Below are 18,551 nucleotides of genomic sequence, written 5' to 3'. Positions count from 1 at the left end.
GTTTACTGATCTGTGCACTCCCCTTTTTCTTGTTGTAGAGGAACAGCTGTGGGAATAAGGTTGTTTGCTGATAAACAATAAGTAAATGCATCTCATGGTCTTCAGAGACAGCATGTGAATGGTGCAAACTGAGGAAAGCTCCTGCTCCACAGGAAGGAGCTGCAACCTTGGCGAGGGCCTCCTGCAATCCTCACACTGATTACAGCCATCACCACCCACGCACTGATCCGCCCTTTGTGCAGCACAGCCCATGGCTGCAGGGCAGAACTGCAGTTGAATATGCTAAACGTGAATAAAGGGGCTTCACTTAATGCCCTTCTCTGTCCAAGGAAATGTGAGGCACAGCAGAACTAGAGCTATTTTAGTCAGGACTCATTATTTCACAAAACAACGGATTTTTCTGTTTCCTCCAGATTTCCACCTCCTTCAGAGCAGTCCTGGGACAGAGCAGATGGAAGCACTTCCTCTTAAGGTTTCTCTGAGAGATCAGAGCATGAGACGACAGGGAAATGGGATGTGTCATTTCTGCTGCCCACAGAACTGCCAGCTTCTTGTGGTCCCACTACTCCTCCAGCAACCGCACTTCTTCCCTTCCCAAAAGAGTGCTTCCCAGCAAGCAGCTGGAAAAGAGTATCAACAGTGCACGGAGTACACACAGGGCTGTGAGTGACAGAGCTGAAATGAAGATCCAAACCCAGAAACCCACCTAGCAACAGAACACAAAAGAACCGAAAGGGAAACAGGGAAATCCCTGGCCTGGGAGCCCGGGCCAGGGATGCCCCAAGGGGTCAGGGAGCAGCAGGACAGGGAACTGTTCCCCATCCCAGCTGCTCCTCTGGGCTCTCAGCTGGGAGCAGTCACAGATGTGCTACACAGCAAATTCACATTTGCTTTCCTGCTCTTCTGGACTCACCCCAAGCTGCAAGTTCCTGGCTGCCTAATTCAGCATGTCCAAAAAGATGCAAAGCAAGGCATCTGCAGGAGGCTCTTTCCCAGCACGGATCAGTTCAACACCCCCACAGTGTCAAGTGCAGGTTCCCACCAACGCCCAGCACCTCCAGCCCTGGCAGCACAGCTATAAAGCCCCAGCAGTGCACCAGGGCAGGCTCAGGGCTCAAGTCCAAAAGCTCACTATGAGAGAGAAGTCAGAGGTCTCCCCAGGGCTGGAGTGTTCCTTGCACACACCCTTCTGTGCTACTGACTCCTTAAAGATACTGTGTATGAATTTGTTTAGCTGTGGGCCACAGAGGCCCACAACAGCCAGTCTGCGCTTCCTGCAGGGACAGCCAACCTGTGCTGGGCAGCAGAAAGCATGGAGGGACGTGATGACAGATTATTTAGGGGTCAAACATTTTCCAGATTTTATTTTTCCTCTAAACCACCTGGGTAACAAGTTTGTGTTTCTTCTTGAAAACAGGACTGCTGCCTGCCCCCAGCACCAGACCTTCCCACCCAGCCCCAGTCACACTTGGCATGTCTGTGCCCGGGTACATGGCACCCCAGGGAACACAGCTCCCATGTCAATCTGGAAAGCAGATGATCAGGAAGTGGTTTCTCATTCTCAGGAACAAACTTTAGCAGCTCCCATTTGAAGATAATTAAATGGACGTTCAAGAGAAAGAGGCCAGGGTTTTCTCACAAGGGGAGTCAGCAGTGGCTGGCTGCACTGATGTGGTACGAGCCAGTACTTCAGTCTCCCTGTTGAACAGAAACAAGGCCCTGGGCAGCAGACACTTACCAGCGTCCAAAGGACGTAGATTGTGAAAAGTGCTATAGTTAGTGCTATGAGTCCAATGGCCTCCAGTCGGCTGTTGAACTGCAAATGATCCTGGGCTCCACGCAAACACAGCCAGCCAGAGATCGCTGCCAGGGGAGTAATGAACAGGAAACACACCATGTCGCAGAAAAGGGTCCTCTTTTCATTCCGGGGACCAGGATCCTTTAGCCACTGCAGGAAGGAAGGGAAAAAGAGCGTTAGTCAGCAGCACATAGAGCACACAGTATGCTAGCAAAACAGGACTGCTACGCTGGGAAGCTCTCACATGCTCTCTGCAGTCTGTACGTACCTGGTACAGACACTTCACTCACATAAACCTACGCAAAAATAGAGCTAGGGAGCGTCAAGTGTATTTTTAACAACCAACAAGGGAAAGGGAAGAGGCAACAGAAGAATACGTGCAGGGGAAGCGTGTTGGGCTTGTGTGGCAGCGGGTTTTGGTAACAGGGGAGAGGGCTACAGTGGTGGCTCCTGCAAGAAGCTTCTTGAAGCTCCCCTGGCTCCAAGTTGGATCTGCCTCTGGCCAAGGCCAAGCCAATTAGCAACAGGGGCTGTGCCTCTGTGATAACGTATTTAAGAAGGGGAACCTGAAGGAAGGAAGGAAGAGGTGTGAGGGAGTCACCTCTGCAAACACCAAGGTCAGTGGAAGAAAGGAGAAGTGGGGTGAGGTTTGCTGGAGCAGACTCTCCTGCAGCCCCTGGGGAGAGGGCAGGCTGTGCCCCTGCACCCAGGGAGGTCACGGGTGGAACAGACGCCCACCTGCAGCCCGGGGAGGACCCCGCACCCGAGCAGGGGGCTGTGCCTGCAGAAGGCCGGGACTCTGAGGGCAGCTCCTGCTGCTGTGGTTCAGCTCTGGGAGGACCGCAACACACGGGAGGTACCCACGCCAGAGCTGTTCAGGGATTGCTAAAGCCCGTGGGAAGGACTCGTGTCCAAGGAAGTTCGTGGAGGGCAGTCTCTCATGGGAGGGACCCCACGCTGGAGCAGGGGGAGAGTGTGAGGAGTCCTCCCCTGAGGAGGAAGGAGCGGCAGAAATAACGGGTGATGAACTGACCACGACCATCCCTTGCCCCTCTGTGCTGCTGAGGGGCAGGAGGGAGAGAAATCAGGAGCAAAGCTGAGCCTGAAAAGAAGGGAGGGGTGAGGGAAGGTGTTTTTAATATGTGGTAATACTTCTCTGTTTGATTGTTAAATTAAGTGCTGCTCAAGGTGGTGTTTAAATTAAATCGATGTTCTTTTTCTTCCCCTAATGACTGTGGGTTTTGCCCGTGACCATAACGGGTGAGTCATTCTTCCCTGTCCTTGTCTCAATTCCTGAGCTTTTTGTTTTATTTTCTCCTTCCTATTCCTGAGCGGGAAGGAGTGAGGGAGCAGCTGTGTGGTGCTCAGTTGCCCTCTGGGCTCAAACCACAGCAGGAAGCCATTAGTAAATACAGGAGCTGCCTGGGCTCTTCGCTGGGTAGCCAGGAGCAGGCAGCAGCTAGCAGACAGAGGGAAGTTTGTTCAGTAAAGCGTGACAGGTCTTGGATTGAACTTCAGTAGAAACACATCCAGGCCTATGCAACTGGTATAGGGGCTATGGGAAACCAAGACATTGGGGTCTGAGGCCAGACCAAGCCATAAGGGCAGCTGTCCCAAATCCAGCCCTCTGGTTCATTTTGGAGAATTGAGGCATTTTAGAGTTTCACTCCTGATTTAAATAAAATCTGAAATGCCCAGGTCCACCTGAGAGCCTGTGCCAGAGAGCTCTGAAGGAGTGCTCTCAAGGGTACAGAACTGTCCTTTTGGGGCTTGAGCAAGCTTTGGCAGTGCTGCTCACCAGGGAGCCTGGCACTCAACCAGGGCCATCAGTGGGGAATGCAAACACCCCTGGACTCGGTATTTTCACTGAGATGATGACAAATAGGAAAAAAAGCCTCACTTCAGCAACTAAGAAACCAAGACTGGATTAAAGAAACAATGAAAACCAGAAAGCAAAAAGAAAGTGAGTAACTAGCAGAAAGTTTTGCACCTGAGCAGACAAAGTAGGACAGCCACCAAGGGGCCACGGTGTTGGGCTGGCCCCAGCAGAAAGTAACACAAACCCATTTCGTTTTGCAAAACAACCTGTGCCCAAACCTGCATCTCTCAGAGAAAGACTTTGACCATTTCCGAAGAGAAGGCAGCACGACTGTCAGGTGAGGAGGGCCACAGAGCTCAGCTGGCTGGGGGGAGATCCCCCATTGCTTCCTCCCAGCTCTCAGTGGATCACAAGTGACCATGAAGGGATGAGGCACGATCACACAGACCCAGCTGCTGAGAACTTCACCTTTATGACTGCATGTCGTGGTTTGAGCCTGGTCGGCAGACAACCACCACGCAGCCACTCTCTCTCCCTTCCCCTCCAGCAATGAGAAGGGACAGAGAGCCAGGCTTGGGGTTTGAGATAGGACTGGGATGGGGAAAAATCCCCCTTTATGGGCACGAGCAAAAGGCAGACTCGTTAGGGGAAGAAAAACAAGAACATACATTTATTACAGACACTAACAACACTTAACAGAGTAGGACAGTGAGAAGCATTGCCCCATCTTGAGAACACCTTCCCCCCACCCCTCCCTTCTTCCCGGGCTCAGCTCTGCTCCCGATATCTCTACCTCCTCCCCCAGGGGCGCAGGGGCAGGGAATGGGGGGTGCAGGCAGTGCTGCTTCTTCTTCCATCTTTGGTGGGGGGGAGCTTCTAGAACTTCTTCCCCCTGCTCCATCGTGGTCCCCTTCTCACAGGAGACAGTCCTCCACAAGCTTTCTCCAACATGAGTTCCTCCCACGGGCCGCAGCGTTCCCCACACTGCTCCGTCATGGGTCACTAACTTCCTCCGACTGGATTCCCTCCCACGGCTGCAGCCCTTCCCGAGCTGCTCCGGCGTGGGACACCCCCGCATGCTGCAATCCTCCCAGCGCTGAATTACAGCAGCGGGGCTGCCTTTTCCCATGAGACCCCGGCCTTCTTCGGGCACAGAACCTTGATCATCCCGAGCAGGAGCAACAGGCCACAAATCAATGTCTGCTCCACCGTAGATCTTCGGGTGGGGGGGGGGGGCCCGCCCTGCCGTCTCCCCACAGGATACAGGGGGGTCTCTGTTCCAGCACACCTCCCCCCCGCTTCTTTCTTCTGACCTTGGTGTTCATGCAGCTGCCCCAACTCCTCCTCACAAGTCCCACTGCCCGTCACCATGTCTCCTTTTAAATACATTATCGCAGAGGTGCAGCTGATGGGCTCAGTTTCCAAACAGAAGTGGAGCTGGCTTGGAGCTGAGGAAACTTTAAGGAGCTTCTCACAGGGGGCCACCCCTATAGCCCCCTCCCCTGCCACCAAAAAAACCCCACTACTCACTCAACCCAGGACACTGCAAAATCACAAAGACTTTCCCACTGCTGATGACCACCCAGAGAGAGGAGAAACCTGCCAGGACCAGGACAAAGCTGGTTCCAGTGTTTTTCTTCCCATTTTCAGGCTTGCTTTCTTGCCTTCCACAACAGTAGAGGTTACTGCACTTTGCTCTGTGTTACCAAGAGGCTTCGCAAGGCCTTCTCTCTCGCAGCTCTCAAAAATTAGCAGGTTGCAGAACGAATGCAGTTCTGTCGGAGGCAAGTTACCCTCAACAGTCAATGTCCAAATGTTCACTACTTTTAGAAGTCCTGAATTGCTTGTCAGTGTGGGTTCATTTAGGATACTTCAACAACAGCAATTGGCCCAGTTTTCTTGGGATTATGCTATTTTCAGCCTTTCCTTTTTTTAGAATAGCAAGCAGCTGTGGTTCCTACCAATACTCAGAGTTTTTACACCACATTTTTACTGGGAGTTCTATATGCTGGGCTGCCAGATCCTTCCTTTCCTGCACAAGGACAACTGGTCTCATTTAGGATTTTTTTTTTTCCTCTCAAAAAAATAAATAATTATTGGAGAACATGATCAAAAAGGCATAGTCAGAGTATGGAAGGGAATATCCTCAAGGCAGCCAAAGCCAGGCACACCCATCCTACTACCAGACTTGGAGTAGGGTGCTCACTTTTGAACAGGCACCATGAAAAGGAACCCATCTGAGAACTATGCACACAAAACTCCTTCCCTACAGGGGAAACCACAATTTCAATAGCAATACAGAAGGGGTGGTGGCAGGTATGAAAGAAATTAATGAGACCACACTGGCCAAAACAGAGCACAGCTAGCCTGAGGACATGGCTGGCCAGAAAGACAAGCAACAAGTGTTGGCCCAGAAGGGGAGCACGGAAGGGTGCACAGAAGTTAGTGCAGATCTAACGATGGAGATAGTCTAATGTGAGGGATGTACAGCGAGACGCAGCAGAAGGGTGAGGACAGAATGAGAAGTACAGACAACTTTTGTTGAGGTGGGAAAGAGAAGAGGGAGATGGCAAATACAGGCAACATGGCTGGGGTGGTGACAGCCACATTATCAGCATGCTCTGCAGACATGCAATGGGACACCTAGCTGGCCAAGAATGGAGGAAAGGATGCTGCAGCAACAGGTAAGAGCCAGGCCAGGAATTTCAGCTGGGAGGACTGATAAGCAAGGTATTTTAGAGATGTGACTTGAAGCATCATCTGAGAGACCCAAACAGAGCAAGAACAAGTGAAGCTAGAGAGCAAGCTGGGAGCTGAAGAGTACAGACCGATCTGGGGACTGAGTAACACTTCTGCAATAACAGAGGACAAGTTAGAAGAATTTTTAAAGCCATTCTGAGCATGACTTGATGGCCAGAAGGAAATTTCACAGCACCCACAACTGCAGTTTGGACAGGAGGAGCTTGGAGAAGGGAGGGAGATCTGCAAGACACCCCTTGTGTGGCTCTGCAGAGGAGATTAGTGGTGATGAGCTGTGTGGGGAAGATAAGGACCACACACACAGTCCTGAGCAACCCTAAGAAGAAGTGGGGGTGGACAGCAACTCATCTACGCAGTAAAGCTGCTCCTACAAAGAGTGCATTGGCAACCCCATCATTTGAAACCCCGGCTGTGCATCTGGCTTTCCCTACTCCAACCAGCAAAGAGCTGCCGTGGCGACACAGCACTCAGGTGAATGCTGAATTACCCCGACTGGACCAACATCCCTCTAGCAGCAATCCCAGAGCACCCCATCTCCTGTAAGAGGGCATCTTGGGTCGCTTTTGACCCTTGTACAATAAAAATTTCAGGTACTGAAGGCAGACAGGCATTTTACTGTATCTTACTCTATTTATATTCCTTTTGACCTTTGAAACATGTAAAGGCAAGAAGCAAATTAATTTCTTTTTTGAAGTAGTTGATTTACTTTGCCAATATGCACTGTCACAGTAAAAAAAGGATACAATAGGCCACCCTAAGGGTGCAGGGTTTCTGACACAGCAGCATATTAATGCATACGGGACTTAAAATAAACCTTGCAAACAATCCAAAAAGTGGCCAGTCAGATTAAACAATTTTTGTAGAAAAGATTATCAAGTAAACATAGGAAGGCAAAAAAAGCACAACTTGGTCTTCTTCCAGGCCAAGTCCAAAACCAACTGCTTCCATGCTGCAATCATGTGTGGGACTAAAGGGAAACAGGTAGAGCTGGCTGTTTGCTGCCTACTTCTGCTATGAGCTGGGTCCCAGACTGCCCTGCTGGAAACAACCTCTCCCTGCTTGTGCGACAAGAAGTTACAACAAGGTACAACCATGTGGAAAGGCATCACGACACCATCAACTCCTCTGGAAGCGAAGGGCAGAGCTCAAAGTATAACAGAGCAGTCTCCCAGACAATTCCTCCCAGCACCTGCTGTTCAGCAAGTCTTGGAGCTGGGCTGCATACTGTCACTTGAGACCAAGGGGAATGGACTGACGAGGGACTGTCCCAGCAGTGCTCAGCACCTTGCAGTCTTTCTGGGGCATTATAAATGGGTGGTTTTGAATAAGCTTTCATTGATTTTTACAGCTCACTTTGTGTTGCAAACATATATGGCTGTGAGCTAATAGCCCCACACTGCATGCATCATTCACGTGCCAGCCAGCGGCAGTCCTGCATCAGGTGGGCCCAGCGGTCTCCAGCCAGCACGTGCTGGGGTCTCTCCCTGTCAGACCACCCGCTCTGGTGAGCACTGTTCAGGACCAGTATGACCTGCCAATCTCATCAGCTGAACCTGTCACAAAGTTCCCCACCTGCTTCGCAGCTACGGCATGATGCCAGCCACAGCAGCAGGAGAATTCGGCTGTGTAAAGCCAGTTGTGTTACAAAACAACCCATGTCCTTTCTGTCCAACAAATAGCCTGTGGCTCTCCAGGTGTCTGTTGATTCTCCTTTTGCTGCTGACCTGGTGCCTGGCTATGAAAACCAGAAAGAAGAACATTACCTTGATTCAAAGCAGCACAATTAGCCCTGTCCTTGCTCTGGGAAATGTGTTGAAGCAAAAAACACAGCTTCAGCAGAGAGACCATCACATCCCTTCTCTGGGTGTCCACCAAAACCTCCTTGCAGGCCACTGAGCTCCATGGGAGACCTGGCAAGATGGTCCTGCTTCCTTTACCAAGGTGGGAAGGGATGTCTTCCAGTGGAGTAACCAGAGTTCAGGAAGCCACAACCCAGAAATGCCTCTAGCCCTGCAAGCAGAGCAGTTAAATGCTGCAGAGTAAAGTTGCCCCTCCTCATCCTCCTTTCCCCACTGTGCAACTGTTCGCCATTGATGCTTCACAAACCTCAACAATCTGAATCTCTCCTTGTACGGGCCTGAGAGCCTTCTCAATGCACTCAGCCTGGCTCAAGCCACCAGGAAGCATGGGACACTGGGCTGACTCAAGGAGAGAAAGAGCTGCGAGAGAGCTAGAAATGGTGGACAGGAGAGAAACAGACCCAAGTAGCGCTGCATGTCACCAGGACATTTTCCTGTGTAGCAGCAGGTGCTTCGGTGGTTGGTATCACCACGGGAAATGCCATGCCACGACATGCACAAATATGAGATCACGGTACTACCAGCAGCCATACCCCAGAGAAATCCCACTGGTAGCAGGTCCTCTAGATCCTCAGGGAACAGACAGGGCTGGACAAAGTGGTGAAGATGTAAAGACATGTAAGGAAGAGACTAGTGCTGGTAAGTTCCAAGAGTGCATGGATGAAGTATTTCCAGTTTTGGCCTGAAAGAGGCCATTCCAGCATTGCAGAGCAGTGCCAGGGACTCCACAGAGAAATACCAAGAGGATCTAGGGTGGGATCTAAGAAGACCATTTCCAGGCAGCAAATGGAAGCAAAGAGAGAAAGGAAAAGATGAGAGAGTAACTGGAGTCAGGCAGAGCCAAGAGGGATTTGGTTTTCACTAGATATGTAAGTCTAACATAGGCTTGGCACTGAGAAGGGAGAGAGACAAGCTGGGAAAAGGGGTAGAGCAGCACCGATAATACAGAGAATGGCGCAATGAATTCAGCAGAATAGTTCAAGGAAAGCAAATTTAAAAAAAAGTCTGTCTGCGAGGAAGATAAGGCTGGAGGAAGGGTGGGGGAAAGTTTACGTCACATCTCAGTTCTGTGAACTGGAGGAAGGGCAGCGATCTCTGCACTGGGCACTGCGCCCAGGGGTAACATTTCTTTTCAGAATAATGTAAGCAGAAGTAATAAGAATATCACTATTGCTCCCCGCAAAGCTCACTTTGCTTGTACCAGGGACATCCCAGCAGGACCTCCCACAGCTACAGGGGTACAGGACACTAATGAAACAGAGCACAAAGACTGCATGTGCCAGACCCACAGGAGGTGTCCCATACTCCAGCGTGACCCAAACAGCCGAGCAAACATCTCTGACAGTCTCAAATACGCTTTGTTGCAGCCATTCTTTCCTTATGCGACAAAAAAAAAAATCCACTGACCTATATAAAATACCTAAAGCTTACGTGAACCAAAACTATTAGCAGACAGTGAAAAATAAGCATCTTTTAATTGAAATTTCATGATAAAACACAAAGAAAAACAGTGGGAGCAAAAAACCTGCAGTCTCCTGTACTGCATAATACCCTTGGAAGGAGCTGTTCTGCAGAGGCATAGGGACGCACAGATATTACTACAGCTGGCATTTTAAAATAAAGCATGTTAACACACATATTGCAGGAAAGCACCAGCACCAAAGACAAGCAAACAGAATTTTCTTGGGGCTCCATCATGAGACCTGCTTGCAGGGGACAGAAATATGGGAACAAAGGGTGTGGCCGAACTGCTCCAGTGTTGACTGATTCACCAGAGAAATCTTTTTTGGAATTAGTGAGCTGTCTCAGATGAGTTTTGCTTTAGTAAAGGTATTGAATCCTTAGAGAAGCATTATGAACAAGTCATGCATAACACCCATTAGCTTTTACCACCAGGATACGTTGGCTTTTGACATGCATGGTAATTTCAGCAAAGCCAGAGCCTTGGCCTCAGCACCAGAAATTCAAGCCCACTCTCAGAGCTGAGTCCTGTAACCCATAGGTTCCTCTTCCTGAGATTTACACCATGTGTGGACAAAAAAACATCCTTCCTCTTTATCATGGACTGACATTTTTTTGGGATTAAACAGCTGCTGCTCTGACGCCTGCCTGAGCTGCCAGCCTGGGCATCCTTGCGCAGAGACCTCGGCTGCCTGGCACGGACCTGCAGTGCCAATTGCCCAATGCCAGGATTGCGCCCAGCCAAGGAGGCAGCGCCTGTCTGATGGGCGGTGTGGGCCAAAGGAGAGAGGAAACCAAAGCTGCCTCGTAGCACAGGCAGATGTCCTGAAATGGGAGCCTCTGGGAGGTGGAGGTGGTACTTCTCTTAAGCCCATTCAGATATACTCAGAGGGGACAAAATTAACAATAGGTCAGAGTTAAAACACTTTACAAGCGGTTAATGAATTGAAAAGAGAAATGAGAGGGTCTGTGCCACAGCAAAATATGTAAAACAAGGCAGCCCTGGGAAGAAAATACTTTTGCTGGTAACCTGGGAAAGCAAAGAGGGCAAACTGGCAGGAGTGAGCTCAGGTACACAAATCACAGGCTGAGCTGTGCTCCCACCTCACTTCGTGGGCAGCAGGCTGCAGCCAGGGAAAAGACCAGGAGCCGTGCAGAGGGCTGTGCTTGCCTGCAGCTGTAGAAATTAAGCCACAGCACCATCCTTGATAATGCTTTCTAGAAATTCACAATGCATCCAACACAGTACTAAATGTCTCGATCCACAGAGTTCTGAAATCCTACAGGACAAAACATCTTCAGTGTGGAGAGTACTTTGTGAGAGAAAACATGTTTGTGGTGGATTTAGCTGTGGACCAAAGAAAGGAGTTTGTGTGGAAGGGAGAACATGTAGACTCGTACAATAAGCTGCCTGTAACGGCTCTGACCTTGGTTTTCCTAGAGCCAGGAAAAGGTAGGCATCTCCAGAGAAGCTGACCCATCCTAACTTAGGTTTCTACAGAGGCAGGAATTAACTGATCACAAGAGGCATTTCCTTCTCTCCACAGACTACAGAACTCTAAAAAACAAGGTCTGGCTGAGGCAAATTTAAGGTGTAAAGAGCTAGGGCAAATAAACCCAACCCTGCCTAGAAAACTGTATGACCATCCATGGCCTGGGAGAAAGAGATGTCCAGACTGAAGCAATGCTTCATTTCCAGGGGCCTGTGCTCCTTCTGCTACAACGCTCTGGACAGCAAAGATACTGATGTTTCCTGAAGATGAATCCTAGGCAGTAACTGCGCATCTTCTGTGGTTAATGTTAGTGGAACGAAGAAGAAACTACCTGTTCCTGGAAAGCTGTATGCACTGCAACTTATGGCTTGAACATTTCATCTATGTATCTACTGCTGTAGTCTTCCAGGTAACACAGAAATGTATTTTGCACTTTTTGACTGTGCCAGCCATGCTAGCTAGAGTCTCATGGATTCAGATCACTTTCCTGTAAACATATGTATGCACATAAACTAACATTGATGTAGGAAATTCAAATACTGGAAAAGCATCCCTCTCCAAGGCTTGGCCATCTTGTTCTCTGCTGGGGACATGCTCCTCAATGGAGTCCCAGTTCACAACCCTCTTGTGCTGGAGACCATTTCAGAGAGCCAAGCAGGAGCCACTCTGCCCTTTCACAGCACAGGCACTGGTGTGGCAGCACCCCATACCCCTGACTACAGGCTACAGACCCTCCCCGGGCACCTGGGACTGCAGTCCAACTCTCCACTCTCATCTACAGTGGTGAGAAAAGCGCTCAGCCTGTCAATCTCACAGCCTAACAGCTAACAAAAGCCTTTTGTGGGTTTTTTTCAGCTTTCAACCAGCTTCTTAGTTAAAAAATAACTGAACTATGCTGAACTGCAGGAGATATCCTTCCTGCACCTATGCGTCAGCCTGTGCCTGCCAGAGCTGGTTCCAGGCTCAGACAAGTGCCCCACTCTTGCTTCAGAGATCAGGCACACTGGCAGCGAACACTGTTACTATTTTTACACTGAACAGATCACAACATAAATAAATGGTTGCTTAAAGAAAATAAAAATCCAGTTCTATTAAAAAATTCTCTTTAATCCATGCTGAACAAGGTTGCTGTCTTCCCTCCTTAAAGGAGGCTGCAAAATTAAATTGCTGCTTGTGAAGTGTTCAGATATCACAGCAATGGGTACCCCTGAGAAGCCTATGGGGAAATGAATTATTTTGTCTCGTGAGTAAGGATACAAGAGCATACAGCCATATAACACAGCAGGATAAGCAAAGTTAATTAGTGGACATCTTTCCCCCATGTGCTGATCCTGGAAAATGCTGCCCGTGACCATGTAAAGACCACAATGTAAACCAGATGTACAAGAGGACTGAAGTAAAAGCTAAAGCGATTTTGGTTGGGGCATTTCCTTACTTCCAATAAGTTTCTGCAGCTTCCACAGAAGCATTTCAACTTGCCCATGTTATTTCCCCGCAGCGCTCACCAAAACACCTCCTCCAGTCCACAGTCAGCTCTCAGCCTCTCTCCTTCTGAAGGCTCTTCAAACACACACAGAGAGAGCTAGTTTTCCATGGGGCTGACGGCCCATTCCCATGCAGCTCATCTGTGCTGAGCGGTGGCTACCACAGCCGCTACGAGCAGCTCTAAGTCTCTCGGGGCTGGAAAGGCAGAGCAGCAGAGCAGACAGCAAGAGCTAGCTGCTTTCTCCTGTGGGGACCAACATCAGCAGGAAGGCATGTCACCTAATGCTCTTGCGGGTCTCATGGTGACCACCTGACAGCAGAAGACAGCTAGGATGCCTGGATAGCCTTTCACACCTGGGACAGACCCTTTCATCAACATCACTGCCATAAAGCATGCTCCTGCATCATTCCAAGTCCTAGTCTCCATCCCATTTATCCTCCTCTGCTGACTAATTTCTATTCTGACTTCCCAGTTTTACTTGGTGAACAGCTACTCAATAGTACTTTATCAGAGCTACTAAACAGCACACTCACATGAATATCACTTCCTCGAAAGTTTCAAAACGTTCCCCACCCCTCCCCGCAACAGAGTGGAGAATGTCTCAGATAAGAAGGCTGAGAGAACCATGTAAATTTTAAATGACTAAGCAGCCTCTTTCCCTAGCCCTCTTCTCAGAAACAGATGAACAACTTGGGGATGACACTTCCCAAAAGTATTTGGTGAAGAGTTTCAGCCCAATCTGGTGTGAGGATGAGATTACACAAGACTGCAGACAGGGAGTATTAATGGAACGTGCCAGCAAGCTGGCAAAGTGGTTATCAGCTCTGTCAGAAGGGCTCTGCACTAAGGGCAGAACCTCTGCTAACAGCAGATGTGCTTCTGAAAGCAGCCAAGTTCTGTAAATTGGCCTCTAAGTGAACAAAGAGCCCAAGCAAACATCACATGGTGAAGCACACTCATTGTCACTACTTCTGACAAGCACAGATTTTGGTGGCGCAGAAGCCCGGAGTGGTTGTAACAACTCCCAAGGAACATGAGCAAGTGAGCTCCGGGATGTTTTCCCCGTACTCCAGGCAGAGATCAGAGTGCCTGACGGTGTGGTGGAAGTACTTCAACAAAAACAGGCAGTCTTCCCAGCCAGGTGAGCCATTTTGCTCTGGCAGGAGCCCTCCACTTGTGACACGGTGGTACACAGTGCCCACACCACCCAGCTGAACCACGTTGTACAGAGACCCAGCGCACCCGTGTGCCTCACCCCCCGCACAGGCGCTGCTCCCTGCAGCTTCTACCAGACCCACGGCACCCCACTGCATGGGGGGGAAGCACTGCTGGCCCCCAGGGAAGAGGGAGAGCAGGCTGCTACTATGGGATTTGTTGAACTAGGCTACAGGCTACTCCTCAAACCAGGTTAAAATCTGGCTGCCAATGAACTGCAGGCAAGGCAATCACTCTCACGGGCTAACCAGTGACTTTTCATCAAGTGCTTACCAGCCCCCAAACCCACAAGGCACTAAGCACTTTATGCAAGCTGCTTGCCTGTCAGACACAGGAGACATCAGAACAGGGCCGATCATTCCCTTGGCTGTGCTCACAGACAGTGCCCAAGCATGAGAAGTAACAAATAATTCACACCCCAAAGCCTCTGGCAACTATCAGTAACGGCTTGAGGGGTCTATTCCTCACTGAAAACACAGTGGCATTTCTCTTGCATTTGAGGCTCATTAAATGCTGCCCACCCACCACCTCTCAATGCTCATGGACTGCTTTTTGGTCACCATACCCTTAAAGGCTCCACTTCAGTGGGGCCCTTTGCAGATTTAATCGGGAATTAAAATTTGATTGTCCTGGGCTGCTCACTCATCCACCTGGGAGTACAGACAAAAAGGCACACAGAGGACCCATGACTTTCTTGTCACACTGTCCCAGCAAGTTCCTCTTGCCTGCCAGAGGCACAGACATCAGTGTCAGAGAAGAAACTCGGCTCCAATATACATGGATCTTCCAGCTTTTATTCAAGTATGCAGTTCTCTAAGCCTGCACTTGTTATGAGGTGCTATGGCATCTGTGAACTATGGCTAAACACACTTCCACATGTTGGTTTCTGGGCATGGATACTTTACTAGCTCTTAAGCTAAAACATCTGAAGCTTGCACTTAAAATTTTGGCCCACATAAGCCCTAAGCAAGCTCACTGTTACCAGGCTTGCCTGCAGTGTGTCCTCAAAGCCAAGATACTGCCCTTCCCAAATGTTTTAAAGCAGTGGTTTTCAACCTCTGAAACAACCATTTGAGAGTTTTTGGTCAAAGAGCCATTTTATAAGTTTTAGCAGCTAGGAAAAAAGGGTAAGACTCAGTATGCTGGTTTGACTGAGATAGAGTCAATTTTTTCCATAGTAGCTAGTATGGGGCTATGTTTTAGATTTGTGCTGAAAACAGTGTTGTTAAAACAGGATGTTTTCATTACTGCTGAGCAGTGCTTACACCGAGTCAAGGCCTTTTCTGCTTCTTGCATCACCCTGCCAAAAAGTAGACTGGGGGTACACAAGAAGTTGGGAGGGGACACAGCTGGGACAGCTGACCCCAGCTGACCAAGGGGATATTCATCCCATATGATGTCAGGCTCAGCAATAAAAAGCTGGGGAAAGGAGAAAGTGGGGACATTCGGAGTTACAGCATTTTGTCTTCCCAAGTAAGGGAAGATTCCCAAGTGCACATGACGGAGTCCGGCTTTCCTGGAGACAGCTGAACACCTGCATGCTGATGGGAAGTAGTGACTTAATTCCTTGGTTTGCTTTGCTTGCATGCATGGCTTTTGCTTTACCTAAAACCATCTTTATCGCAACCCACGCATTTTCTCACTTTTACTCTTCTGATTCTCTCCCCCATCTCACCAAGGGGGGAGTGAGCGAGTGGCTGTGTGGGGCTTAGTTGCTGGCTGGGGTTAAACCAGACAGTACTAGCTACTGACATAATGCTCTTTTACAAATTGCTTTGCTAAATACCTGGTTTGGTTTAGCACTATAGTCTAAAGCCTTCTCCTGTCTGGGGCTGTCAAGTCAATAACAGTCAGCTGTAAATTAAAAAATCATTAAAACTGAATATCAATTTTGCAAACTGAAGCTTAAATGCTTCCCCATATGGGGGGCCCTATTTCCCTCCAAGGCTCATGGGGCACCCAAAGTTGATGGGAGTGGAAGGAGAGCTGGGGACTGCCAGGAGGAGGAGGGGACAGGTATCATTTCCAGAGGAGGTGGGAAATGAAAGAACCTCTAGAATTGATGGGAATGGAAACAGAGATGGGAAAAGCCACTTAAAATTCCAACTGTGACTCAGTTTTAATCTAGCTGATAGAGCAAGGGGAAGGAGAGAGCAAACAACAGCAGTCACAGTTACAAACCAGAATCAACCCCTGCCTCCTCACACATACACTTCTGTTGGAAGGCACCAACAATCCTCCAATAGCTGGCAGGTAACAGGAGACTTGTTAATATCCAGTTCACAGACCTCCTTCTGCAGCCTCACTGGCAACAGTGCAGCAGCAGCATTGCTTTGCATTGGTTTGAAATGCTATCAACAGAAAAAGTAACTTTTGAAACTAAAAAGAGAGCTATGTGCCATAGTCCAAACATAGCCAGGGAGGCAGGTGATAAAAACCCCTGCAGGGACAAGGTGCACGCAAAGTGGAGTATTTGCAGTGGAGGCTCCAGACCACGCTCTCCCACTTACTGCTGATGGTTGCAGGGCTGGGGGGGGCTCCCAAAACTGTTAACTGCAAATCCCAAGCTCAACCTAGCAGCAAGGTGACACAGAGAAGAGCCTGCCTGCAGTTTCACAGGCAGTGAATGGGATCTGCACGGGGTGCAGGCAGAGGGGTTTGCAGGACCTTGCTCTGATCTTCCAGGTTGGACCTGAGCTGTGCCAACACCCTCCTAGGTGGTCCTGCAGCACCCGTAGGCTGCTCCTGCCAACACAACTCACACATATTTAGATAGATTAAACCATCTTCTAAAACAAACCATTACAGCCTTTTGTACTGTATCTCACTGGTTTACTTATTCCTCTTTGGGGATGTTCTCTTGAATTCTGAGGTCAGAAGATGGCCTGGTCCAAGCTACCCTTGTTCCCCACATTTAAAGGCTTCATTATAGGTAGCTGCTATAAACTTGGGGGGCAAAAGGAAGTCTGAAATGTGAGCACAGCAGACTGCCTACACAGAGGAATGAAGAGAGCCTTGTGATTAAAAAAAAAAAAAAAAAAAAAAAAAAAATATCAAAAATCCCTCAACCAACCAAAAAAACTCAAACCAAAACCAACACACCAACCAGAGCTTTGATTGTATCTTCCAACTCTGGGAGGCTGATGGACCCATCAGGAACCTGGTCCCCCTACAGTCAATGCAAAGAGGAACATAAGGACTGGCTGAGCCATGTCCTGCTTTCTCCTTTCACTGGGGGAACATGTCAGCAGCAGAGCTATCACAGCTCAGCAGGAAGGAGCGAGACCCAAAGGCTCTGAAGCACACATCAATATTAGTCAAGGGAGGATGGGTCTTTTACGAACAGTACCGGCAAGTGCCACATCTCACTTTTCAGAGCAGAACTTGAGAAGGAAGTCACACGCAAGAGAGGTGCACTAATGCAGCTCTGTGAGATAAGATTTAAACTAACAAGAAAAAAAGAGTATTTCCAAGAGCTTCATATCTCAGTTGGTCATGTGGTAACTTCTGCATTTCAGTGCTCAGGCACTGAAGTGTATCTACAAGTGCAATACTTCCCAGAGTCCGACAGCCTGCCATTGGTAGTTAGCATGGGGGGGATTCACAGGTAAGAGCTGCCCCAAACATCACTACCACATTTTTCCAATTATGTCACTTGGTCTCATAAGAGACTTGATCTCTTGAAACAAATTGGGTTTTGTGAGTGCTGAGGTACTGTGAGGAAGAGGAGACAGCAAGAACCACAAGGACAAATCAGTAATTTTCTCTCAAATGGTAAGGAAATAAAAGTGAAGCAGGAAGAAAGCAGTACCTCTGTCAAAGGTCTTGGTCTTCTCTCTACAACAAATTCTGTGTGGCAGAGCTCACAGTAACTTGTGTTGGAGGAGGATAACCATTTTTCCAGGCAGCTCTTGTGCACGGTGCCCAGTGTTCCTGTGCAGTCACACGGGGAAAGCAGTCCCTCCCCATTTCCACCTTCATGACAGATTCGACAGATGGGACCGTCACTAAAGAGGCAGACAAACAGAATGAAATCACGATCAGAGCAGGCAGAACGTTAAAGCCATGTCAGAGAACGGGGTCCAATCCCACCAAGCCCCAGAAGGGCATGCACAGAGCAAGAAGTGCATGGCAGAACATGCCAGGCATGCTGTGACTCCCCAAAGCAGCCTGATGCAGCAAGAAACCAGTCTCAGGGGAGTGTGGAGGCGCCTAGGACATTTTATGTCAGCAAAATCTGGAAGCTGTGTTGATGAGCACCACAACACCCAAGAGACACTGACATGTCAGCCTGGCCAGCTCAGCTGGCCACAGAAGGGACTGCAGAATGCGTGTCCCTCAGTTTCCAGCTCTGCTCGTGGCAAACAGAGAGGCCGACACCGGACCTGAAACCAACCCTGAAGCACTGATGCAGCTCCAGAAGCCCAAAGCAAAGCCAGACGATCCACACTAGTCACAGTGTGCCCCCACCCACCTGGAGCCACTCAAGAAGTTTGCAATCATAGTTGCATTTATGAGATCATCTCCCCACTCTCACCCCACCTCTGCTTTGCATCCTGGGTTTAGCAGTAACTGCATAAGGTCATCTACATTGACCCTGGAAGCTCAGCTCTCCAAGGACACAACATATTTCATGGCAAGCAGTCACCCAGACTAAGTT

At 49.2% G+C, this 18,551-nt stretch overlaps 1 protein-coding gene across 4 annotated transcripts in view; it reads right to left on the bottom strand.

The window, feature by feature from the left end:
• The window catches only part of MARCHF2 (membrane associated ring-CH-type finger 2), a 38,703-nt gene that overhangs the window by 3,532 nt on the left and 16,620 nt on the right, over nt 1–18,551 (bottom strand). For all 4 annotated transcript variants that reach the window (XR_004408625.2, XR_004408624.2, XR_004408626.2 and 1 more), the window contains 2 exons: nt 17,703–17,898; nt 1,739–1,948 (listed from right to left, as the gene is read on the bottom strand). Coding sequence is in view for 1 of the 4 variants with exons in the window: in XM_042795063.1 (XP_042650997.1) it covers nt 1,739–1,948; nt 17,703–17,898 (406 nt within the window). In the remaining 3 variants the exon portion in view is untranslated. The remainder of the gene's footprint in view (nt 1–1,738; nt 1,949–17,702; nt 17,899–18,551) is intronic.

The sequence above is a fragment of the Tyto alba genome, unplaced genomic scaffold (assembly GCF_018691265.1).
Source record: "Tyto alba isolate M040663 unplaced genomic scaffold, T.alba_DEE_v4.0 Super-Scaffold_20000042, whole genome shotgun sequence".
Classification (NCBI taxonomy): domain Eukaryota; kingdom Metazoa; phylum Chordata; class Aves; order Strigiformes; family Tytonidae; genus Tyto; species Tyto alba.
The sequence above is the reverse complement of the archived record's forward strand: the minus strand, read 5'-3'. Positions and strand labels throughout refer to the sequence as shown.